This window comes from Pan troglodytes, chromosome 15, assembly GCF_028858775.2.
Source record: "Pan troglodytes isolate AG18354 chromosome 15, NHGRI_mPanTro3-v2.0_pri, whole genome shotgun sequence".
Taxonomy (NCBI): Eukaryota; Metazoa; Chordata; class Mammalia; order Primates; family Hominidae; genus Pan; species Pan troglodytes.
The window spans coordinates 97,581,421-97,606,764 of NC_072413.2; the positions used below are offsets into that span (position 1 = coordinate 97,581,421).

A 25,344-nucleotide genomic window follows, 5' to 3' on the forward strand; every position below is an offset into this window, starting at 1 on the left:
GGCCCAGCCCCCAGGGACACAGCCCACGTGCACAGTGGGTGACAGACCAGCTAAGATATAGTGCTGTCCTAACAGCTCAAGGCAGAGACTGCCATTAACACAGCCCAGCCCAGACAGAAGAGCACACCTCCCAGAGTCACCGTGAGTGCAGTGGGGGAGGCAGGAGGGGCTTTTGGAGACTGAGGTAGCTGGAAAAGCAAGCAGAGGGCGGCATCTCAGCCACAGGCTGGAGACACGTGGGACGTCCCCAGTGAGGGGAGGAGGGGAAGGGGGCGGGGATGGGGGGAACTGGAGGCGGAGAAGACAGCCAGGGAAAGAGGGGAGGTATGAAAACGCCTGGCTAATGGTGTTAAGGAACTGCCACTCATGGCCGGGCATGGTGGCTCACGTCTGTAATCCCAGCACTTTGGGAGGCCAAGGTGTGTGGCTCATTTGACGTCAGGAGTTCAAGACCAGCCTGGCCAACATGGTGAAACCCCACCTCTGCTAAAATTACAAAAATTAGCTGGGCGTGGTGGCGGGCACCTATAGTCCCAGTTACTTGGGAGGCTGAAGCAGGAGAATGGCTTGAACCCGGGAGGCGGAGATTGCAGTGAGCCAAGATCGCGCGACTGCACTCTAGCCTGGGTGATAGAGCAAGACTCCATCTCAAGAAAATTAAAAAGGAACTGCTGTTCATCTTCTTCCAGAAGACATGGGAGAGGAATGTGGCAAAGGCATCAGAGCCTGATCACAGAGCACCTCCAACTTTATTTTCAGAATCCTGAACCTGATGCTGAGGGGTCCCCAGAGAGCCGAGTGCAGGGTAGGGGCTGTGTTTCAGGAAAGACAGAGTGAGGGCTGGAGGAGACCATCCTGGAGGCAGGGAGGCCAGCTGGGAGGCTGGTTCCACGATCGCTGAAGCAAAGAGGAGGAGTGGGAGGGTGAAACCCCACCATCGGCACTGGAGAAGGAATGGCAGGTGCGCCCAGTGCCACCCTACCCTGGCAAAGGCCACACCCATGCTCAAACCACTGGGCTCTCCAGGGCAAAGACCTGGGCAAGGCAGGATGGACAGGGCCTGGTCAACCCAGAGCCCCATGAACAGACCACCAACTATGCCACACCAAGCTGGTCAGACCCACCAGATGCTGGACCCCGCCTGCAAAGAACACAGCCCCTGAAGATAACCGTGGAAGTTCTATCTTCCAGGACAGAGCTGCCAGGTAGGAGGACAGCATATGGAGCCTCATACCTGGGGTCTGGCCTCGCTCCCCCCACCCATGGTCACTCACGGCCACTCCACGGGTGGGCAGAAACCCAGTGACCGGTGCAGGGCTGCCTGCCTGGCCTGGGGCGTCCATGACCCCTGCCTCGGCCACCGCACAATCGCTCCCTTTGTTCCCCGGCTCCCCATTGTCTGCAATTCTCTCGCCTGCCTGCGCCAGGCCAAAGGAGGATTTCCAGGGGGATTTCTCAATGGGCTCGCAGGGAAACATCCTGTCGGCGGGACCTGCTGCTCAGGGCCTTCCTTGAAAGGCCACGAAGCAGGATGGGGGCCGACGACCCTTTGTAAATGGCCCCAGATGTGAGCACCTATTTTAAACCGAGCCATCTTCGGGCTGCGTGGTGGATAAGGAGCTGGTCAGAAAGGTCGTTCTGTCTTAACAACTAAAACCTGCGTCTTCCCATGACTGACCATGACCAACGCATCACGGCAAGTCACTTCCCCGTGTGAACCCCCCTTGGCTCCTCCCAACAAACCTGTGAAGGACATCAGAGCATGCCCCGTTTCCCCAGGGGGAAACCGAGGCTCAGGAAGCTGAGGCATATCCCCTTGTGTGACCTAGTCTGAGCTGTTTCAGACACACATCCCCATGTTCACTCAGGATCAGCCATCTCAGGTGGCCACACCCAGCGGGGGCGGGGGGATGCTGGCAGAGGCCTGTGTGTTTCCAAGGCTGTCCTCTCCTGACATGGATGGGGGTACCAGGCCTGGCCCCCGATCACTGTCAGAAAGGGGTAGGCGCGGCCTAGCAGACACAGCTGCACTTCTGACGATGACCACCCTGAGGTCCCCGGGGTGACGTCCACACCATGGAACAAGCAAACAGCCACTTCGCATGAAGTGTACAAAGAACAGTCAGTGATGTGACAAGGTATTCTCCACCTGCGCATGTAAAAAGAGTTGGGATCAAAAATGGTAGGAATATCATGTGGCAAAATGTGTTTTTGAAAACGGGTGTCTTGTCTATGGTCATACCACTGTGAACGCACCTGATCTCAGCTGAAAATGGATGTCTTGGATAGGATCCTGAACAGAAAAGAAAAATGTTAAGTCGGCTGGGCACAGTGGCTCATGCCTGTAATCCCAGCACTTTGGGAAGCCAAGCCAGGTGGATCACCTGAGGTCAGGAGTTCAAGACCAGCCTGGCCAACATGGTGAAACCCCCTCTCTATTAAAAATACAAGTTAGCCAGGTGTGGTGGCACACGCCTGTAATCCCAGCTACTTGAGAGGCTGAGACAGGACAATCACTTGAAACCAGGGGGCGGAGGTTGCAGTGAGCTGAGATTGCGCCTCTGTCCAGCCTGGGTGATGGAGCAAGACTCCGTCTCAAAAAAAGAAAAAAAAAGTTAAGTAAAAACTAGGGAAATGTGAATCAAGAATGGATTCTAATTGATACCAATCAAAACAGGTTCATTCATTGTAATGAATGCACAAGACCAGTTAAGAAGTTAATAGGGGACACTGGGCGCAGAGTTTATACGAGAACTCTCTGTATCTCCTCAATTTTTCCATAAATTTAAAATCTGCCCTAGGCTGGTCTGAGTGCAGTGGTATTTACAACTAATTGATCACAATCAGTTATAGATTTCTTTGTTCCTTCTCCACTCCCACTGCTTCGCTTGACTAGCCTTTTAAATATTCTTTTTAAATGCCTTTTAAAAAAATTAAACTAAAAAAATTTTTTAAAAGATAAAACTGCTCTAAAAAACAAAGTTTATTTTTAAAAGTGTGTATAACTGGCTGGGCATGGTGTCACACCTGTAATCCCAGCACTTTGGGAGGCCAAGGCGGATGGATTGCCTAAAGTCACGAGTTTGTGACCAGCCTGACTAACATGGTGAAACCCCATTTCTACTAAATACAAAAAATTAGCTGGGCGTGGTGGCACATGCCTGTAATCCCAGCTACTTTGGAGGCTGAGGCAGGAGAATCACTTGAATGTGGGAGGCGGAGGTTACAATGAGCCAAGATCACACGATCGCACTCCAGGCTGGGCAACGAGCAAAACTCCTTCTCAAAAAAAAAAAAAAAAAAAATCCTGGGCACGGTGGCTCACGCCTGTTATCCCAGCACTTTGGGAGACCGAGGCGGGCGGATCACAAGGTCAGAAGTTTGAGACCAGCCTGGCCAATACGGTAAAACCACGTCTCTACTAAAAACATACAAAAAATTAGCCGGGCGTGGTGACAGACGCCTGTAGTCCCACCTACTCAGGAGGCTAAGGCAGAAGAATCTTTTGAACCTGGGAGGCAGAGGTTGCAGTGAGCCGAGATCGCGTCACTGCGCTCCAGCCTGGGTGACAAAGCGAGGCTCTGTCTTAAAAAAAAAAAAAAGGCCGGGCGCGGTGGCTCACGCCTGTAATCCCAGCACTTTGGGAGGCCGAGGCAGGCGGATCACGAGGTCAGGAGATCGAGACCATCCTGGCTAACACAGTGAAACCCCGTCTCTAATAAAAAAAATACAAAAAATTAGCCGGGCGTGGTAGCGGGCGCCTGTAGTCCCAGCTACTCGGGAGGCTGAGGCAGGAGAATGGCGTGAACCCGGGAGGCGGAGCTTGCAGTGAGCCGAGATCGCGCCACTGCACTCCAGCCTGGGCGACAGAGCGAGACTCCGTCTCAAAAAAAAAAAAAGAAAAAAAAAAAAAAAAAAGCACATATAACTAACATACACGTGATAAAATCTCATAAAACACTGCACACACAGAGAAATGAGTGTGTGTAACAGGCGGGTACAATCTGAGCTCAGGTTTGCAGTCGAGGCTGTGCTGTGTCGCTGTCATGGTCCTGGCTTTGATAATGCGCTCCTTATGTGAGATGTCACCATTGGGGGAAGCTGGTGGAAGGGTATGCAGGAGCCCTTTGTACTACTTTTGCAACTTTTTTTTCTTCTTTTTAGAAAAGGGGGGCTCACTATGTTGTTCAGGCTGGCCTCCAACTTGCTGGGCTCAGGTAATCCTCCTGCCTTAGCCTCCCAAGCGGCTGGGACTACAGGTACGCATAGCCGTGCCTGACTTACTTTTGCAACTTTTTGTGAGGGTAGGATTAGAAATGATTTTTAAATCATAATTTTGAGCATTATAGTGTCTTCCAAGTGTTTCCACAATGAGCAATGGATTATTTAGGGGCAGTGATTCTCTGCACCTCCACCAGCGATAAATCACGTGGTGGTGGGGAGTGCAGCCAGTGGTCCAAGGACTGGGTGAGACAGCAGCTGGGAGGTGCTCCTGCCCCCATCCACGCAGGGTGCTTATCCAGCAGGCCACTCGGAGCACACAAGCATCCTTGCCACACCATCACCACACGCTCCCCCTTGCACAGAGACCAAAGAAGGGGACTACCTTGCTCCCCAAGCCTGGTGGGGTTGATGTGTCATGTTACGTTAGGAGAGGTTCTAGCCTCCCTGAGCTCCTCTCAGGGGAATCTCAGGATAAATTAGGAAGGCAGAACTCAGGCAGGGCTGTACAGTGCATGAGAAGAAATCTATCACATGGCGGACACTGAAACGCACATCCTTCATGGCTTTGCAGCCAGAATAAGTTTTCTTACCAGTGCTCAACTTTCAAGTCCACATAACTGCCCCACTGCCCACAGAGGGGGGAAAAAATCACACTCCAAATAAGAACTGCCTCGGGGCTGGGCGCAGTGGACGCTGTAATCCCAGCCCTTTGGGAGGCTGAGGCAGGAGAATGGCTTGAGCTCAAGAGTTTGAGACAAGCCTGGGCAACACAGCAAGACCTTGCCTCTACAGAGAAATATTTGTTTTAAATTGGCCAGGCATGGTGGCACACACCTGTAGTCCCAGATACTTGGGAGGCTGAGGCAGAAGGATCTCTTGAGCCAGGGAGATGGAGGCTGCAGTGAGCTAAGATTGGGCAACCGCACTCCAGCCTGGGCCACAGAGTGAGACCCCGTCCCCTCCACCCCCAAAAAGAAGAACTGCCTCCATACCACACCTGTTCAGTCCTCCCATGGGAAGCAAAGACACATGCCAATAACCAATAACATGTCACTGTGGGCCACACTCACAGTGGTACGCAGAGACTCTCTGGGTGCTGGGGTCAAAGGTAGTTAGCTCTTTTTCTAAATTTCCTACAATAAACAGGAAATAGTTTGGGAAGAAGAAAAAGTTACTAATGGGGAAAGACTGCTTTTATGTGGAGAGAGCACAGAGAGGTGGTGTGGGCAGGTGTCAGGTGTGGGGACCCCAGAGCCAGAGTGCTAGGGTCAAACCCCAGCTCTGCCGCTTCCTCCACTGGGACCTTCTTGGGCAAGTGACTTCACGTCTCTGTGCCTCAATTTGCTCTTTGCTCAAATGGGGAACATAAGTGTCTTTGCCCTGCAAGGGTCAAATGAGTGAATGTGTAGGAAGTGCTGAGTGACTGTTAGCTATTATTGTTCCTACTATTATTGTCACCACACACGCATCTTGTTTGATCCTCAAGAGCCCATACAATGGGATGACTGGGACTCCTCATTAACAGACAGAAAGGTGTGGCACGTGGGTCTGCAGCCTTGTCGGAGATCACACGGGTGGATGCACGACTAGCGTTCAGATGCAAAGACCCTCCCTCTGGGCCCCCTTAGGTAGCACAGACCCTCTGGGCACCAGCCAGGTAACTAAAGACCTCCTCACCCGGGGCCCACCTGGCAAGGTGGTGTGGCTGTCCCAGCCCTTTGCCAAACACAGCAGGGAGGTTAAGACCAAGACCCTTCTTCCCTGGACCTTAGGCCTAAAGCTAGAAGGTGGCCCTGCTCTGCTGTCCCTTTCTGGGCAGGACCTTCTTTCCAGGTTGCCCTTCTCTGCCTTGGGTGGCACCCAGACCAAGCAGTAACAATGACCCCACATGACTCTTAGGCCCAGAATCAGGCAGGGCTGGAGGGGAGCTCAGGGTCCCCTTATAGATGAGGCTACAAGGAGGGGGCACCTGGCCAAAGTCCCACCACGAGTGCAGGGCCACACGGGGCCAGGGCCAGTGCAGGGTGAGTGCAGGGCCAGTTCTCCCACAGAGAACTCTGCCCCCGCCCCTCCCTACACCCAGAAGGGCCAGCTCAGAGACGCCTGCCATCTGTCTCCCAAGCACCAGCAAGCAGGGCATAGCCTGGGGGGTGGGGATGTGGCCATCAGCAGGCACCAGAGGCACAATCCCCTCTGCCACAAATGCCCCTCACAGGCAGGGGCACTGCTGAAGAAGATGGCCCAGCCTGGCATGGAAAAGGTCCAGGGTGCTGAATCACCAAAACCTCCACCTCCCCAGGCGGGAAACGGAGGCACGTGGTGAGGGGCACTTGTCTGAGCACCACACTAGGGAACCCACTAGAATATGCTACAGTGGGGGCATGGATAGGGTGCATGTGACATGCCATGGGCTTGGGGGCTCCGCTTCCCATCTGCACATTTACAACACTCAGGCAGCCCCGAGGGTTCCTCCTCCTGAAGCCCTTTCATGATAAATGCATCCATTTTTAGAAAGAAGGCTCTTTAATGAGGCATTATTTCCAGATGCCAACTCATCACTGTCACACATGAGCCTCTCCCTGTCTGAGCCACCGGAGACGTGGACAGCAGCAATGTGTCGGCGGGGGACCCCCAGCCAGCCACTCTGCTCCGCCGGCCGCCCCTTCCACCCTATGCCTGCCACTGTCCATCAAGGCCCCCCGGCCAGAGGAAAGACCTACCTATAGCACACCCCAAATCCCACCAGGCGGCCTCAGGGCTGGGGCACCACAGCCAAGCCCGCAGCCACGGGCGGCACTCCCGCGCTCACAGAGGGCCTCTGCCCTCCTACCGGGGGCCTGCTTGCTCCTGGGGGTGACAGTGGGAGGGACACCCCAACAGAGCAATAGCCAAGGTCCCGGCCAGGCCCACCAGCCCCTCAAGGCCCATCCCACCATCCTGAGGTTCTGGACAGCCTCTGCAAGGAGACCTCCCTCTTCCTCCCAGATTCCTCCCTAGGCCTGCCAGAGGTCTCACACCACCGTGGGGCATTAAAAGGATAAAATCTCAGGACAGAGATACAGGGTGCCGGCACATGATCCCAGGCAGCCCCTGCCTCGGGAGAATCCCGGGTTCAGAGCAAGGATGAGTCACCATGGCCTGTCCCTCCAAGACCTTCCCCAACATCCTTGCAGGGCAATTAACTGTCTGCTAAAGCCCTCAGAGCCTCATGACCAAAAAATAGCTCAGTGCCTAAAGTTAATGGTCAGAGCTAAGTCTCATTTAAGGCCTCTGGGGGAGATTTTGTTTAGGAAGAAAAGAAAAACCAAGAACAGGGTACATGGATTTATTCTATCCCCCTATGGGATGGCCCAGAGAGCTCTAAGCCAAGGGTCTGCCTCACAGGGAACAAAGACCTTCCAAGGCTCCCAGCCAGCCCTGTCCCTCACAGCCCCTCCGCAAGGTCAGTCACTCACCCGCTTCTGGGCCACACTGCCTTGCTCATTGTTCCCAACTGGGAAAGGCCATGGGCCTGGCGTGGGGGAGAGGCCTAAGCACCTGAGGGCAGCCACGCATCTCAGGAGGCAGGCCGGCCAAGCAGGGACCCTGGAGCAGAACCCCCGTACAGTCATGTGCCTGAGGACCCCTGTGCCCCCTTACTGCACGGGGGCTGACTCTACCTCTCCCGCAGTCTCATCCCCGGGCGCTGAGTAAGATGGTGCAGCAGGCAGGGGGCCATTCTAGCCTGGAGCCCCCACATCACAGCCAGCCACAGAAATGTCTGCCATACAAATAACAGAGCCACAATGCCCTCCTGGCCAGCTTCTGCATCCCTGTTCTCGTGGAGAACGTGGCAAGCTCCAGTCCAGTGCCCTCTGGTCTCCCCTCAGCCCTCCCAGCTCGCCTGTGCCTGCCACCCCTCACTTGAATCCCCTTCCACACCCCCAGGTCTGCACAGGCCTCCTGGGCCGGATTCCCCACTGGGTCTGTCGTCCCCAGTTCCTCCAGCTGCCAATCAGCAGACCAACAAGGGGCAGGTCTGGGGAGACAAGCATCTCAGCCGAACACAACAGTCACCCCGGGGCAGCCTTTCCCACTACAAAGGAATGCCGAGTCCAACCTGCTTGGGATGCAGCTGGCATGGTGGTACACCAGCACCTTCCTGAGTTAAACATTGGTGAGGATACCCACCCAGGGTGGCTTCAGCCAGGCCGGCCAGTCCTGTGCACAAACCACCTTCTCCTCACCCCAGGCCCTGCCGGGTGCTCCTAAGCCTGCTGTTTCCAGATGCCAATGCCTGTCAATGCCTGTATATTTACCCAGAGAAAAGAGAGCCCACAGACCCATCCAAAAGTCACCAGAGGCCTGGTGTGGGAGTATGAAGGAGAGATCAAGGTTGTAATTCAAAAGAAAATGAGATTTTCTCATTTTTATTCTGCTCCTGCTGGCGATGGCGCTGGCCCGGGAGGCCTGAGGAAGCGAGCTGGGGAGAGGGAAGCCTGGCACAGGTGGTGGCAAAGGGTCCCCTGGCTGCCCTTTCTGGTCTGGGGTCAGGTCATTCCCCCACCCGGATAAGCACTTGGAAGGTGGTCCTGAAGTAAGAAACCAGGCCACTGCAGGTCTTCAAAGCCCCAAGCAGCAGGAATACCCAAAAAAGCCCCCAAAAGTACTGGTTCTACTAGATGGAGGGAAGAGGCCGAGCTAGGAGCAGCCTTGGGCAAGGCTGACAAAAAGGATGGCCTGAGCTCCTACAGCTTCCCCAAGTTCCTCCGGGGTCTCCGAGCACCATGGATGTGAACGAACTGCTTCACCTCATATGTGGGTAAACTGAGGCCTGGGGAGACTGGTCAGAGACTGAGGCAGAAAGAAAATAATCAGGAGGAAGAAGTCCAGGAAGCAGATGTTTTCATGAAAACATCGACCCAACCCTAAAGCCCTCATATAAACAAAAACAGCTTCAGGAAAGAGGCCCAAGGAGCGTCAACGGAGTAAGCCCTGAGGACAGCAGGCAGGGGGGAGCACACAGCCACGGCTCAGATCAACAGAGTGAGCCCTGGGGACAGCAGGCAGTGGGGAGCACACAGCCACGGCCGGGATCAACAGAGTGAGCCCTGAGGACAGCAGGCAGAGGTGAGCACAGAGCCACGGCCCCGGATCAACACAGTGAGCCCTGAGGACAGCAGGCAGGGGGGAGCACACAGCCACGGCTCAGATCAACAGAGTGAGCCCTGAGGACAGCAGGCAGGGGGGAGCACACAGCCACGGCTCAGATCAACAGAGTGAGCCCTGAGGACAGCAGGCAGGGGGGAGCACACAGCCACGGCCGGGATCAACAGAGTGAGCCCTGAGGACAGCAGGCAGCGGGGAGCACACAGCCACGGCCCCGGATCAACACAGTGAGCCCTGAGGACAGCAGGCAGAGGTGAGCACAGAGCCACGGCCCCGGATCAACACAGTGAGCCCTGAAGACAGCAGGCAGCGGGGAGCACACAGCCACGGCCGGGATCAACAGAGTGAGCCCTGAGGACAGCAGGCAGAGGTGAGCACACAGCCACGGCCGGGATCAACAGAGTGAGCCCTGAGGACAGCAGGCAGAGGTGAGCACAGAGCCACGGCCCCGGATCAACACAGTGAGCCCTGAGGACAGCAGGCAGGGGGGAGCACACAGCCACGGCCGGGATCAACAGAGTGAGCCCTGAGGACAGCAGGCAGGGGTGAGCACACAGCCACAGCCGGGATCAACAGAGTGAGCCCTGAGGACAGCAGGCAGGGGGGAGCACACAGCCACGGCCCAGATCCGCCAGACAACAGACACAGCCAGGACGGCTGGGCGCCCAGGGTAACCGGCACCCGCAGAACGCTGTTGGATTTTACTCGACTCTATGCCTTTGTGTTCTGTGTGGAGCTTCCCGACCACGAACGTGCATTTAGTTGTGGAGCTTCCCAACCACGAACGTGCATTCAGTTGTGGAGCCTCCCGACCACGAACGTGCATTCAGTTGATCTATTTTTATTTTTTAAAGGCTTCAGGCAGGAGCCTCACCAACTCTCCTACCTGGATTCTTCATCTTTCCTGAGTCATGGACCACTTTGGGCTCTGATTAGAGCTGCGGTCCCTATTCCAGGAAAAATGCAGGACTGCACAGTCATTTTGGGGGTTCAGGGGTCCCAGTTAAGGAGTCTGTAGATGCACTGGCTGATGGGTTGCAGAGGCCACTGCCCATGTGACCACTGCAGAGAGGAGGACAGGCTGCTGAGAGGAAGCAGGGGCTGCTATGGGGCCATGGGCGGCCCTGAGCTGGCCCAGGTATCTGCCTTCTGTCATGATCCCCAAAATAAAGCAACAGCCAGGAGGATCCCGCCGCTGCCTACACCCCTGCCTGCACCCAGGGGTTCCGAGAGCCCAAGTGACCCCCTCCACCGCAGCCACGCCCACGGCGCATTTGCTGCAGGCAGGAAGGCAGACCCCGGGGATGGCTGCTCTCCCTCTGCCTCCCTCCTGCTCAGAGGTTGGGTTGCACCAAACAAGAGGTCTTTTCATCCAGGGTTTCGCACAACATTTCAGCGCCACACACTTCACAGCAGATCATGTTGCCCACACCAGACCAGCACTCATGGGGGACAAGCTTTTAACTCGGTGGAGAGGGATTAGAGTCTCTGCAGATCAGAGCAGCCCTGGGCTGGGGACACGAGCAAAAGGGTAGGGAGCATCCCAAGGCCTCCTGACCACTCCTGGAGTCCTCCAAACTCCTAGTCTTGGGGACTACCCTCCAGGATGGGGGCACCAGCAGGAGGGCAGGCAGCATCCCGAGGGCCTCCTGATCACACTCCCTGCGCTGTTCCATCCAACCTGTCAGCAGGAGGAATGTGACAGGGCAGAGCTGGAGCAGGCAGAGGCATTGGTGGCAGGCTCACCAGAAACCCTCGGCTGATGGGGACAGCTCAGCAAAAAAGGAGCAGCAGGAGAAGACTGGGAGGCCTGATGGGTTGTCGGGGGTACCAGGGACCTCCAGGGCCACTGACATCAGAGACCCCCTTGCCTGCCACAGCTTCCCCTACCATCAACACTGCCATTGCATTTCCAGAATAAGGCAGTTTGGAAAGGTCTCCTTTCTTTCTGGTGGTCTAGTGGCTTAAAAAAAGAAAAAAAAGAAAATAGAAGGGGCTTTCATGTGACCTTCCCAACCAACAAGGTCGGGGGAGCCTCTGTTTATGAATGAAGCAAATGTCCCAGCCAAGTCCTAGCAGGGGACAGGTTGGGAGCTGGGCTGGGGTCAGTCTGACCCAGGTCCAGTCTCCCTGTGCACTCTGCTGCTGTAATCACACTGATGCCACCCTGATGCCCCCCAACCCCCAACCAACACACCAGAGGCTCGATGAGTCATGACAGGAAAGCACCACAAGGCTGCAGTGAACAGGGGCCAAGCCCAGAGTCAGAGCCTCAGCTGCAGTGCTAATGGCCTTATCCGCCAGGGACGGCCAGAGTAATGGCCGGCAGCTGGACACGGCGGCTCATTTAACCCCAAGAGGCACCTGCCTGCCACAGCCGCTGCCAAGGGAAGATGGCAGCACAGAGGACAGGAGGGGAGGACGCTCAAAGCCCTAGTGACAAGGCCAGGGCAGTCTGCAGCCTCCCTGGGAGGGAGGGGGTGCCTCGCTGGCCGATGTCCCATCTGCCCCCACCCCACCGTTTAAAAGCCACGTTCTTTGTTTTCTGATCCTGAAGCCTTTGTGGCCTCATTTCGAGAACAAGGTGCTGGCGGCTGGGAACCAGTTGGCTGGGCTCTGCCGGGGAGACCCCTGGAGCTGTGCAGCCCTCTCTGGGCTTAGGTTTCCTGCCAAGACACGTGGACCCCCACATGCGCCCGCTCAAGGCTACCAGCCTCTTCTATGTGGGCAGGCCTTGCACCCACAGCCGCAGGACATCCTCCAAGAGCCTGGCCTGGGGCTGTGGAGGCTCCCACGGCTCCCACGGATGCTGAGTGCGCGAGGGCTGCAGGTCCTACATCCTGTAGTCCAGCCAGCTGCAAAGGCTGCCCTGCACCTCAGAGGAAGGGCAGGATTTCAATCTGCGCAGGAGGCAGGACGGGGGGCCACCTGAGGGCCTGCAATGTGCCTTCTGCACGGCAAGTGGTCCTGGGGCCACAACTCCAGGGCCAGGGTGGTAAAGCGCTGCAGCCGGTGGGGAGGGTGAGGAGGTGGCAGGAAGCCCCGACTCCATACTCAGGTGTCAGGTTTCTTGGTTTCCTTTCTTTTTTTTTTTTTTTTTTGGAAATGGAGTCTCACTCTGTCACCCAGGCTGGAGTGCAGTGGCATGACCTCTGCTCACGGCAACCTCCACCTCCCGAGTTCAAGAGATTCTCCTGCCTCAGCCTCCCGAGTAACTGGGATTACAGGCATGCACCACCATGCCCAGCTAATTTTGTATTTTTAGTAGAGATGAGGTTTCACCATGTTGGCCAGGCTGGTCTCGAACTCCTGACCTCAGGTGATCAGCTTGCCTCAGCCTCCCAAAGTGCTGGAATGACAGGCGCGAGCCACCACACCCAGCCAGCTTTCAGGTTTCTTTCCATGGACAAGTAGGAGTCACAAAGCCCAAGGAAGAATCGTCTAGACCAGGGCTTCCCAGCGGAATTCCCTTAATGATGGAATTTTCCTCATCTCGCTGTCAGCACAGTACTAGCCCATGCGAAGGCAGGGTGGTCGGTGCGGCTGCATGTCATTTAATTGTAATGAAAGTGAATTGAAGCAGCTACATATGGCTAGTGGACATCACTCGGGGTTAGAGCCAGGAAACCTTGACTCTGAGGGGTCGTGGGTTAGGCAGGGGAGCAGGAGTGCAGGGGAGAGAGGAAGGGACCCAACCAGAAGACACAAGGTGAATAGCATAGTCACCAGCAGCAATCTGGACACTTGAGCCTCAAGGCCAGGAGCAAGAGGTAGGGAGAGACTGCTCAGCCCGGCCCAGGGCGATGTTTTCCCTCTGGGCAGGAGGGGCTGGAGAGAGTGCTGGAAGTTGCTCAAGGAGGTCCTAGGTGACCAGCACACCACCCCATTCTGGAAGACAAACCCAGGGGGAAATCAGATGCCACCAGGAAGTTGAGATGAGAAGAGGCTGCTGGACAGAGCCAGAGCCACCATTCCCAGGGTTTGGGATTGCCCAGGGCCAAGGAGCAAACATGGGGAAGGAGGTGGCCTCAGCCTCTAGGGTTTATCCTCTGGCAAAGGGAGGAAGGCCAAGGGGCAGAGCGGTAGACAGGAGGGGCTCTGTGTTGCTTTGGACCAGGAAACGTGAGCCTGTTTGTGGGGAAGGAGCCAGAGGACAGACCCAAAAGGAACAAGAGAAAGGAGACAATGGCGGAAGCGGAGGGAGGTCCCCCAGGAGGGGCTGGGCAAAGGCGAGGGGGAGAAGAGGGGAGCCTTCCCCTGCCAGCCAGGACAGAAGGTGCTGAAAGAGGGAGAAACTAGCTTCTTAATTTTCTGGAGAAAGGGTGGCTGGGTGGGGGGAGCGTCCCATTGTTCCACCAGCCGCTGAGGGATATTAAGCAGCCGGGAAACAGAGCCTTGGCATGGGCAGTGTGGCCGGAACCCGCCACAAAGGGCCACTCCCAGAGCGGGCTCATTAGGGAGCCGGGCCGGTGCCGTGCGCGGTGACAGGCGGGCGCATTCAGGGCCCCACACAATCGGGCCCTTGTGGCGGGCGGGGGAGCACCGCGCTCAAAGGAGCCTCTGATTCCTAGACAAGAGCGGGCCTCCTTCTTGCCTTACAACCTGGGAGCCAACAGAAAGACAGATTTGGGAAGACAAAGAGATGCTTCCCCTGACAGTGGATGGTCTATTTTTGGAAATGGGTCGACTCTTCTCCATAGCTGCCGTTTCGGTGCCACCGGCCCTGCCTGCCTCTGTCCCCTTCAAAACAGCCTAGAAAGGCCTCTGCCTCACCTGTCCAGCCCTGCGAAAGGGGGGTGGCGGAGGCAGCCACCTCCATGGGGATGCCTGGCAGCTGATTCAAGCTCCTGGGGCAGGGAGGTAGGGGTGCAAGCCAGGGTGCATCCAGGGCCCAAAATGGCATTCCACAGCCTCGCCAAAGCCATCTCTCCGGCGTCTGTGCAGCACAGGTCAGCGAGGGGGCAACACAGGCAGGGCCGTTTACTCCTCACTGCTAACGTGAACTGACACCAGTCTCCCAACCCTGGCCGGCCAGGCTCTGTGGTGCCCAGTGTGGGCGCATCCTTGCCCCTAGCTGGCCTGCTGGCAGGGCCCGTGGCTGTTCTCCGGGATCCTGGCTCTGGCCACCCAGCAGAACCCCCAGAGCCTTCACAGCCTCCAATGACACCAGGACCAACTGCACCCATCTCTGGGGCTGGGCACAGGCACTGGTATTTTTTAAAGTTTTCTAAGTGATAGCTAATATACAGCCACAGTTAGGAACCACTGGTGAAAGCCAAAAGGTATATATTTTAGTAATTATTCAGGGGAAATGGGGAAGGTGGGGTTGTGTAAATCACCACCTTCTTGGGGAGGTTTGATTTTGCTGGGGGCGGGGGCGGGGGGCGGGGAGTAACTTATTTAACTCGGTGCCAAGTGTACAAATGAGGAAAGACAGGTGGGCAAAGTGGGTCAACCACTATCTGGCACCTGGTCAGTCCTTCCAGGACTGTTCACTCCTCCCTCCAACACTGACTATGCATTGCAACAACATTCTGGACTGGGAGAGAGACAGGATAGCAAGCAGAGGAACCTCGAGTCCAGGAACACGCAGCCTTGTCCCCAGCAAACCTGCACCAGGAATCGAAGCTCAGCGTTCTCCTCTTGCACTAAACCCATTACTGAGTCCTTTAAGCAGAGGCAATCAGATAGCGGAGGCAGGTACTTCCACTGGGGCCCTGCAGGAGGGGAGGCTGGCCTGGGCCAGGGTCTCAGCCTCAAACAGCGTTTAGACAGGTCACCATCTCTAGGCCCCACAGTGGGACCCATGTGGTCACAGGCAGCCTCACCATCCCCACACCTGCCCCAAGGCAAGGACCAACCACGAGGCAGGTGATAAAACCCAGGCTGTAGGGCATAGGAAGAGAATTCCCAGGAATATAAAAGAGCTGGCTCATAGGACCACTGAGTGACCGATAGGAGGCAGGATGGGCAGGGGAGGCCACCCCTTCCTTGTGGCTCCGAGTCAAAGGGCCAGAAGAGATGAGGGTCCCTGGGACTCTCAGCTCAGCCCATCCAAGCTTCCCATTTTACAGATGGGAAAATGAGGGCCCAGGGAGAGGAACAGACTTACACATGGTTGGGTCTCAAGTGGGCTGAAGCCACTGGTTCTGTCTGGATTGTCCAATCCACAGAACACTAGTAATCTTCCAAGACCCCCAGGCAGGGAGCGTGTCAGCTGACAAGGCCACTCAGGCCCAGCAGGTGATGTGTCTGCATATTTATCAGGTGGGGAGCAGGGGAAAGATGGGGACAGGCTGTAAAAAGTTTCCAGTTTCTAATAGGACTTCTAACAGGTAACTCTGGGTCCTCTTGGAAAGTCCATCAGAAAAGGTTAGAGCTGGAACTGCCCACACCCCGAAGGAAAGCCCAACCTAGGGACTTCAGGGACAGTGGAAGAGGCTTCAAAGACCCCACCTGCCCTGGCCCTGCTCACTGCCCCAGTGCTTGTCCTGGGTCCCCACTCATCCATCACCCCAGCTGAACCCAAGGTGCAGGCGAATGCCCACCGCATGACTTTGCTCGGCTCTTCTTTTTGTTTTGGTTTCGTTTGGTTTTGGTTTTGGTTTGTTTTGTTTTGAGATGAGTCTTGCTCTGTGGCCCAGGCTGGAGTGCAGTGGCGCGATGGCTCACTGCAACCTCTGCCTCCTAGGTTCAAGAGATTCTCCTGCCTCAGCCTACCAAGTAGCTGGCATTACAGGCGCATGCCACCACACCTGGTTAATTTTTGTATTTTTAGTAGAGATGGGGTTTCACTATGTTGGCTAGGCTGGTCTTGAACTCCTGACCTCAGGTGATCAGCCCAGCTCAGCTGTTCTTTCTGCGAGGCCTGGTCTCTCTTCTTACCTGCTCTCTTCTGCTTTTACTAACTCCATCTTCAAGGCCCATCTCAGTTCCCAATTCAGCCACCCCTCCTCTGAGCTCCCAGCACACCTGAAGAGGTTAAGAGCCCAACCTGGGCATTTCCTCGAGGGAAAGGGGCATGATGAATAATCACACCCACAGGGCAAGGGAACCGGGACATACCGGCTGGCACAGGCTCCAGGTTCAACTGGACGGGAGTCCCTGACCTGGCCCAGCCCCACCCTGCCCCTGCTGTAACTTGCCTCACCATCCTGGGCCTATTCCTTAGATGAAACGGGGACCCCAATGGGGACCAGCAACTGTTGTGGGAGGCGAGTGAGAGAAAACCCAGTTGCTGTCAGCACAGTGCCAGGCACACGTTTGTTCCATCCAAAAGACTTTCAGAACCTGCCACTCTGTGCCAAGGCTAGGAGTCAAGAGGACCAGAGTCCCAGGCTCATAAACTCCCAGACGAACAGACAGTAATGACAGAGGGCCCCAGGTGGGCAGGGAGGGCTCCAGCACCCATGTGGCTGGCCCTGGGGTGGGCCCCTGTCTTTCTCAAGTCTCTTAGTGCCTTAGGACTCTGTGAAGTTTGCTCAGGGGTTTCTGGCTCTCCCGGGCCTGGCATTTGCTCCACTCTCAGATACCATCAGCCGCAGACACAGTCTACTCAAGGGCTTTTCCAGGGGCAGAGAGGGGAAGACCTGCCAGCAAATGTCCACATGGGTTCTAAGACACGCCCCATATTACAACTGGGAAGGGAAAATGCCCAGCTTTGAACTGAGGAAATGGCAGAATGTCTCTGCCGTTGAGGAATCAGGAAGAAGGAAAGGGAATCAGACCCTCGCTTCCTCCCCAGGGCCATCCACTGTAGTTAAACATGCTCCACGCCTCTGTTTGAACAGTACACATAAGGCAAACCCAAGAACACTTACAGGCAGTCAATACAATCCTGATCTTTCTGCTCTGCTCCCCTCAAGAGCTGAAGGTCAGCGGTGACCTGCTGAAGAACAGGCACCCATCCCCGGGTGACCCGGCTCCAGGCCTGCCCAGAACCCTCTGCCTGTGGGGACAGGGGATGTATGAGTGTCCAATCCTGGGTGCTTGCCTAGGGGAGGGGGACCATTTCTGACATGTTATGATCAAAGAAGCATCAAGTCCCTTCAGCAGACAAGTTTGTTCCTCTATCCCCAAGCCTTTGGGGATGCCAATAGAGTCTCTTGTTGTTACGTAGCAGGGAGATGAGAATTCTGAACCCCAGAGCGGTCCCTGCCTAGATCCCAGACGCTGATCCCAACCACCCTAGATGTAGGGATGGGAGTAGCGGGGAGCAGCATCAGCGCTGGGGATGGAGGGCACAGCAGCCACCTGGGAGCGGCAGCATCTCCCACAGGCGCTGTCCTGCCTGAGCCCCACCCAAGAGCTCAGGACGCCTGCCCTAGAGGACAGAGGTCATGAGAAGGCAGACAGCAGCTGAGAGCAGGACTTTGGAGCAGGCTCACCAGGTCTGGAACCTACAGAAGGCTCTCTCCTGTGGCCACTCTCCTGGCCAGGACCTCCTCCCGATGGAAGCCCTCAGCTTCCACCCACTGCTCCCCCAGCCCAGCCCACACCACAGTGGTCACCAGAGTGATGCTCCAGAACCACCACCCCCCAAGCCAGACTCCAAGAATCACTGCTCAGGAGGCACTCAGACCTCAGAGGCAGTAAATGCTCAGTGAAGTCCGCAGACGCTTCCCTTCCTCCTGAAGAGCAAATTACCACCTGTGAGGTCAAGTCCCACTTCCCACCTGGCTCTGGGTTCAACCAGATTGGGTTGAACACACACATTCAAAGCTGGGCATTTTCCCTTCCCAGTTGTAATGTGGGGCGTGTCTTAGAACCCACATCTCAACCAGATTCCCAGAGCTGTCTGGGGTGTCCACAAGCCCCATCCTCAGTGGATTCAGGAATGCCCCTTCTCAGTGTCCACACAACCTCCCCTGACGCAGTGCTCCCCAGCCCTGGAGGCAACACAGGCCACCTGGGCCACTCTTGTCTGTGGGCACTGAAGTCTGAAAAGCTGGGACTTTGGGGTCTGCCCTGTGGGGCTGCCCACAGCACTAACCCCCCTAAGAGTTATCTCCCCACACACATCCTGGGTCCACCTTGCAGGCCCCGGATTCTCAATGCCATGCTCCAGACCCCACTTCCAGACCTTAGCCATTCTTATTCCTGCCTGGAATGCTGGCTCCCTCCATTCAACTAGATGAGGACTCAGCTGCCTCCGACCCTACACTGGGCACCAGCGTGTGTCAGGGGATCTCCCACTCCCACCCAGGGGAGGCAAATCCGCAGAGGCCAGGAAATAATGAAAGGACATGGAACCCATCCTTTAAGGCCCAGTTCTAGGATCGAGACATTATTAGCCTCAGGATATAGATGAAGAAACTGAGGCTTAGAGGTTCAGTAAGCTGCCACGGCCATAAAGCAGGTGGCAAAGCCAAGATTCACCCAGGGCTCTCTGACCCTGGAGGCAGATCACTAACCAGAGGGCTACAGCGCCCGTCGGCATGCGGGGTGCCGAGCGCTGCAGCGGGAGACGGGGCCTTCGCACATCAGGGGCTGCCACCCGCCAGAGGCTACACATGTCACTCACTGCACACCCTCCTCCCTCAACCCAAAGGTTAGTAACATTTTCCCACTTGGCAGAAGAGAAAACAGAGGCCCATGGAGGCTCAGGAACTTGCTTAACAGACTTCCAATTCTCTGCGCAAATGAAGGCAACGAGCATGGATTGGAAAATCCCCACCGGCGGAAAATGGATTAGGAGCAACCGCTGATTTCCTTCTGTATCATGTGCTGGTCCTGGGAACTCAGAGGCCAGGCCTGAGCAAGAGGTCTGGTGGGGCGACTGCTGCGGTGGCAAGCCAGCCTCGTGCAGAGAAGTGAAGGAAGGAGAAACCAAGAGGTGGGGAGCCACAGCCATCGTAGGGAAGGTGGCCCGCCCTGCACCACCTTCCCCCACTCCTCCATGCCAGGACACAGGGAGACAGGAATGAGGCCTCGGGCCTGGCATCCTGGGAAGAAGTGCCCTGTCTCTGTGGCAGAGGTCACCGCTCCCCTGGAACTCTCTGGGCAGCAGGCACAGGGCCACGGGCTCAGAACTCTGACACAGGAGACCCAAGACGCATCCCAGGCCCCCCAATCAGCCCCACAGGACCTAGAGCAAGTCACCGCACCACCACTCCAAGCCCTGATTTCCCCATCTAAGATATGGAGATGCTGAGGTCTCCCTCCTGGGACCATTTGGAAGCTCTGAACAGAATGGAATTGGGACTGGGATGCTGTTTGTGGCAAACTGTGAAGCACTGGGCACAGTTTACCCACCCCTGGGTCACCTGCCTGGGAGCCTCTCAAGGCCAGCCCTCCTTTCTGAGGCCCAGCATCCCAAGGCCATTGATGGATCCCTTGGGATGGGCTGGGGAAGGAGGGGGAAAGGCTTATCTAACCCACCCCATTGTCTTCACTGACCTTTGCTGCTGAGCTTGGCTGGGTTTAGGAAAAGCAGCCTTATTAGCCGAGCTGCTGCACAGAAACGACCTATTCAGAGTTAGCGTGCTCTGTCTTTTTCTAAAGGCCCAGACCACCCCGTTCCATCCTCCCTCTTAAACCAACAAAAACACAAGCAGGAGAACAAACCTGTCTCATTTTGAGAAGCTCAAAATTTTAATCCGAACTTTAAAAAGTAAATGGGGCTCATGCACAGGCTTGCTAGAATCCTAGTTCCTCCGGGTTGGCTAAAGGGGAGTGGACCGTGGAGGAGCAGGTTATCAGGGGAGGGAAGGAAATGCCTGGCAATGGGCAGGAGGGGTGCATGGTGCCTGTCGTGGGGCACAGGAGACAGGCGGAGGGGCAGCCGGAAAAAGAACTGAAAATTCTTTTGTTTGAAAATCCTATCAGTTCATGAAGGAGAACCTGACTTTCTGGTGTTGGGGTTTACCTGCCTCAGTGTGCCACACTGGACTAGAGCAACGCACACCCCAGTCCCAAGTCCAGTCAGCCCACACCAGACCTCTACCAAAGGCAGCCAAGGCCAGGTGCAGTGGCTCATGTCTGTAATCCCAACACTTTGGGAGGCCAAGGCAGGAGGACTGCTTGAACACAGGTGTTCGAGACCAGCCTGGGCAACATAGTGAGATCCAGTCTCTACAAAAAATTCAAAAATTATCTGGGCATGGTAGCACACATCCCAGGAGGCTGAGGCAAGAGGATTACTTGAGCCCAGGAGGTTGAGGTTGCCACAAGCCATGATGGTGCCATTGCACTCTAGCCTGGGTGACCAGAGAGACCCTGTCTCTAAATAAATAAATAAATAAGCAGCCAAGGAGAAAAGCCTATTTGCATGTACATACACAATACACAGGCCCGCCAGGCCAGCCTCAGCCAGGGCTGCCTTGCATACAGATGGGCCACCTCCCACCTCAGCCACTAGAGTCTGCCCAGGGCACCCAGCAGGGCTGCAACTGCCACCAGCTCCCCAGAAAGGACAGCAGGGCCACTGTCCTCACTAGCTCATCAGCAAGTGCTGCCACACAAGAGGCTCAGATGCAAACATTCAGGTGAGCTGTCTAAGCAGCAAGCACTTTTGAAGAGGAAACTGAGCTCTGTTGGGAGAGCCCCAAGGACCCTAACAACAGGAGAAACCTACTGTGTGTAGATCCTGACCTCACTCAACCTTGTGTGGATAATGGGGCGCTCTGGGTTCTGTCCATCTTACAGAAGAGGAGCACAGAGAGGCTTGGCCAGTTAATAACTTGCCCAATATACATGGAGGAGCTGAGATTCAAACTCAAGTCACCCTGAGCCTCTGGGTAACGGGGTTATCAGCCATCTGCTCAATGGTCACTGATAAGGAAGTGACACTTCCCAGCATGGGACAAAGAGGGCAAACTTGGGTCAGGAATCAAGAATAGGGAGTCACCAGTGTCCCCTGATTAACAGTAACAGCAAACATGACAACAGACCAAGGGCACAACAGATTCAGACCCAAGGCCTGAACACGAGATGATCATGGCAGCAAACCCACCCAGGATAGGTACTTCCAATGTCAGCCACCTTCCCAGACAAGGCTAGGAACCCCTCTAAGCCTCCACTTGCTTGTCTGTCAAATGGGGATAATACTGCTTCCCCAGGGTTCCTGTGAGAAGAAGCAAAGACCAAACACATAAGGCGCAAGCCTGGTGTCTGACCCCACTTTAGACACCACCCAGACAGAGACTCATTATCTCCCTCAGCTCAGGCCCAATCTTTGCTCAATGTAAAGCTACAAGTCCCAGAATAGAAAAGCCCAGTTTCACCAGGTGAGGTGGCTCTTGGCTCTAATCACAGCTACTTGGGAGGCTGAGCTGGGAGGATCACTTAAGCCTGGGAGGTTGAGGCTGTAGTGAGCCATGAGTGTTCCATTGCACTCTAGCCTGGGTGACAGAGTGACACCCTGTCTCCAAAAAAGGGAAAAAAGAAAGAAACAACAGCTCAGTTTCTCAGAGAAGGGCCTTTCCTGGTTTCCAAGCCTTCCATTTACATTAGTGGGACCACATCCCAAGGCCACACGTGGCTTTGAGACAAAACTAAATAATAATAATTCCATCTGTAACTGAAATTTGTAATAATAATGCTGAATTTTCATTTCACCCCAAAGCAAGGTTTGCTGCCACAACATTTGCAGCAGTCCTGTGCTAAGTGGGCTTGGGGGAGGATGGGTTCTGTGGGAAACCCTATACTTCAACCCCCCACTGACCCCCCAGTGGGGTAGAAAACTCAGTGTAGCCTAGTCCTCCACTCCGGTATTATTCACTGTCGCAGCTGACATGCTGAGCCAGACTGGGGCCGCATCTCCTTGCCCAAAACACGACAGAGCCTTTCCTGCAAGTATGCTCTAAACACTCCAGCCCTCCAGTGTCCTGCAGAGAGGCACTCTTGCCAAGTGTCATTGATGACGCAGCTGAAAACCAGAAACATTTCATTTTCCAGCCACGAGACTGCAGCAATCTGCTCCTTTGTACTGCACTTGGGGAAACCGAGGCCCAGATAACTGACCCTTCAAAAGCCCCCAGGACGGCAAAGTCAAAGGGGCTGAGGTGCTCTGAACAGCCCCAGCAAATTAAACCACCTAACTTTGCCCTACTCCCACTGCCCTGAAGCAGCCTGTGGTGGGAGGTGGGGGTGGATACAGTGTTACAAAGAGAAACCTGAGTTGTAGCCATAGATTGCTAATCAGTAACAAAATATCCCTCTAAACCCAGTCCTGCCTTGAACCCACAGGCTCAGGATGGTAAATAAAGGAAAAACATGCTGCACTGCCCCTGCCCCACCTCCATGGGTATGTCTCCCACCCCAGCCCCCACCCCAACAAGTCTGCAGAGGCCACTTGGCCACCAAACTAAGGAGAAAACGTCCCTCCCCAGCTCAGGCTGAGGGGTTCTGGGGAGGGCAGTTATTGCAGGCTTAGACACACTTTCTCTGAATTAGGAAAGGCTTTAAAGGGAACCAGAAAGAGCTGTTCATTCTCCACCTTCAGGCAAAAAGTTCAGGCAGTTGCAACTACCAGCAGAACTGGAAGCCAAGCTACCAAAAAACGTGGAAGAAGAGGGAGGCCCCGGATCCACCAGCGAGGAGGAGAAAGCTGGCAGGGAGCAGAAGGGCTGAGCAGGGGGCTGGGAGAGGGAGCAGGCTGCAGGCTCCCACAGCCCCAAGCTGGGGCCACCCTCTGCACTGGGCGCAGCAGTAACATGGGCGTAGAAGACAGAAGCTGACAGAGGCCAAAGGTCCTCCCACCCACACCCTGGTCACGGATGACCACGGCACTTCCTGTAAGGCGATCAACAGTTTATAAATCCCTTCAGAAGGTTTATCTCCACCTCAAACCCACGAGGCAGAGGTCATCATCTCCATTTCACAGACAAAGAAACTGAGGCACACAGAGGAGAAAAGCTAGAATCCGTTCCAAATACATCTCCCTCGGGAAAGTCTTAGAGTCTCGTCTGAGAAAGGTCCCAGGACTAGAAGGGCGGAATTTATGGCAAACCAGAAAGGCTCTGAGCCCCAGGCCTCTCCTCAACTGCCTCTGGGTCTCAAGCGGCTGCCTGCGCACCTTCCCAATCCCCACACCCCACTGCAGAACTCCAGCCACCGCACACACGTGGACACTGCTTGCTTTGGAGGACACCTGTTGCTGCAAGAGGGGAAATTCACTTGCGCTCAAGGGGCCTTGTATCCTTTTCTGTTTAGAACTTCCCGCTACTAGGCAAGGATTTCCAAGGCTGGGATGAGGCGCCCACCGCCAGCCCATTAGTGACAGACCCTAATTTTGGCAACTACACCCGCTAGAAACTTTTCTGGGACCGGACCGGCAGCAGGTTCTGAGCTGGACAAAAAGACGCTCCACCACTGAACTGGCCCACCACCGCCCAAAGCCCCACTTTGGGTGAGTGCGGGATCCCCCGGCCCAGGATCCATGACAGCTGGAGGAGTCTGGAGTGGCGGCCGCATGAGTGGGACCGCCAGGGACCACCTCCTCTCGCCGCAGCCTGGGAAAAGGGCTGCAGCCAGGGAGACCTGCGCTGCCCGGCCCGTGTAGTCCTTACCGTGCAGGCCGTTGGGGATGCTGCGGTGGTGCGGCGGCGCCGACAAGTCGTCCAGGGACCGACGTGTGGCTCCTGCCTTGCCGTCGGGGGCCTTGTGCGGCCCGGGGGGCAGCAGCGGGGGTGGGACGTGGTGGTGGTGGTCGGGGCTGCCGCCGCTGCCCGCGCTGGACGTACTGCTGCCATCGCCCACGTCGCGGGCCCCCGCGCCGGGCGCGCCACCCGACAGCGGCCCGCTCAGGCTGGCCTGGCTGTCGATGGAGCTGCGGGAGCCGGCGCCGCCCCCGCCGCCGCCGCCACCGCTTGCGGCCCCCGTCGCCGCCAGTGCCGCGCGCTCCTCGTCCAGCAGCAGCACCAGCTCCTTGAGCTCCAGGTTCTCGCGCAGCAGGGCCTCCTGGCGCGCCTCGAGCTCGCGCAGCTTCTGCTGCGAGCGGGCCACCTCGTGCCACACGGCGCCGGCCGCGTGGCGCCCGAAGCGCTGCCACTCGCGCGCCAGCTTGCGCCCCTTCTGCCGGTCGTCGTCGAGGAAGCAGCAGAGCTCGCGCAGCTCCTGGTTGTCGTCCTGCAGCCGCTGGTTCACGTCCTTGAGGCCGCGGATCTCCAGCAGGTGCTGCTGCAGCCGCCGGTTCACGTCGCGCATCAGGCCGCCGTGCTCCAGCATGAGGCCCACCTTCTCGCCCTCGGCGCGCCGCAGCCGCCGCGCCAGCTCCTCCTTGCTCCAGCGCAGCAGCTCCTCGTCCGGCACCTGGCTCAGCTCCTCCGACGCCGCCGCCGCCGTCGCCGCGGGCTTAGCCATGGCGGGGCCGTCACCGCGGCATCGCCCTCGCCCTCGCCCGGCCGGCGCTTCCCCGCGCCGGGGCTCCGCTGGGCCGGTCCGCGCGCGGGCGGGGGGCGGCCGGGGGCGCGTGCGGCCCGCCCCGCGCCGCCTGGCGCGTCCTCTCGCCGCGCCCGCCGGGGCCGCCAGGGAGCCCGCGCGCCTCGGGGTTGACGAGCGGAGGCGGCTGCTGCGTCGGCGGCCGCGGTGCCGGGCGCTCTCAGGGTTCTGGAGAAGCAGGCGGAGGCCCGCCCCCGGCCCAGCTCTCGGAGCCCCCGCCGCCCCGCCCACCCCGGGCGGAGAGTGGGCGGGGCTCCGAGGCCTGGCCCCGCCCCCGAGGGCGCCTGGGGAGCAGAGGCGCGGGCCCCCGCCGTCCCCCTGCGCGGTGCGCCCGCCCGTCCAGTGCCCTCTCAGAGGCGCGTTCCGGCCGCGGTCCCGCCCTCCCGGCCGTGCGATTGGGCCGCTCCGGGGGTGTGCGGGAGGGGCGGGGCGCGCGCGGGGGGAGCTGCGGCGGTGGTACGGTCCATCCGCGGGGTTTCCGACCCCCGCCCGCGGCCGGCTCCCGGCGGTTCAAGTTTCTGCGCCCGGAGGACGCGGCCTTGGCCAATCCCAGGGCTACAGGGCGCTTTTAAAATGCAGGTACGGCTGCGG

General features: G+C 56.9%; 1 protein-coding gene across 6 annotated transcripts in view; it reads right to left on the reverse strand.

The window, feature by feature from the left end:
- Positions 1–24,947, reverse strand: part of CCDC85C (coiled-coil domain containing 85C) — a 93,621-nt gene extending 68,674 nt beyond the window's left edge. For 4 of the 6 annotated variants that reach the window (XM_024348904.3, XM_016926712.4, XM_016926715.4 and 1 more), the window contains exon 1: positions 23,883–24,771. In XM_024348904.3, the coding sequence (XP_024204672.1) occupies positions 23,883–24,675 (793 nt within the window). In that variant the 5' untranslated portion in view covers positions 24,676–24,771. Of the gene's footprint in view, positions 1–23,882 lie in introns of all 6 variants that reach the window. The other 2 variants (XM_016926714.4, XM_016926711.4) reach the window with 2 other exon arrangements.
- Between the last annotated feature and the right edge of the window lie 397 nt (positions 24,948–25,344).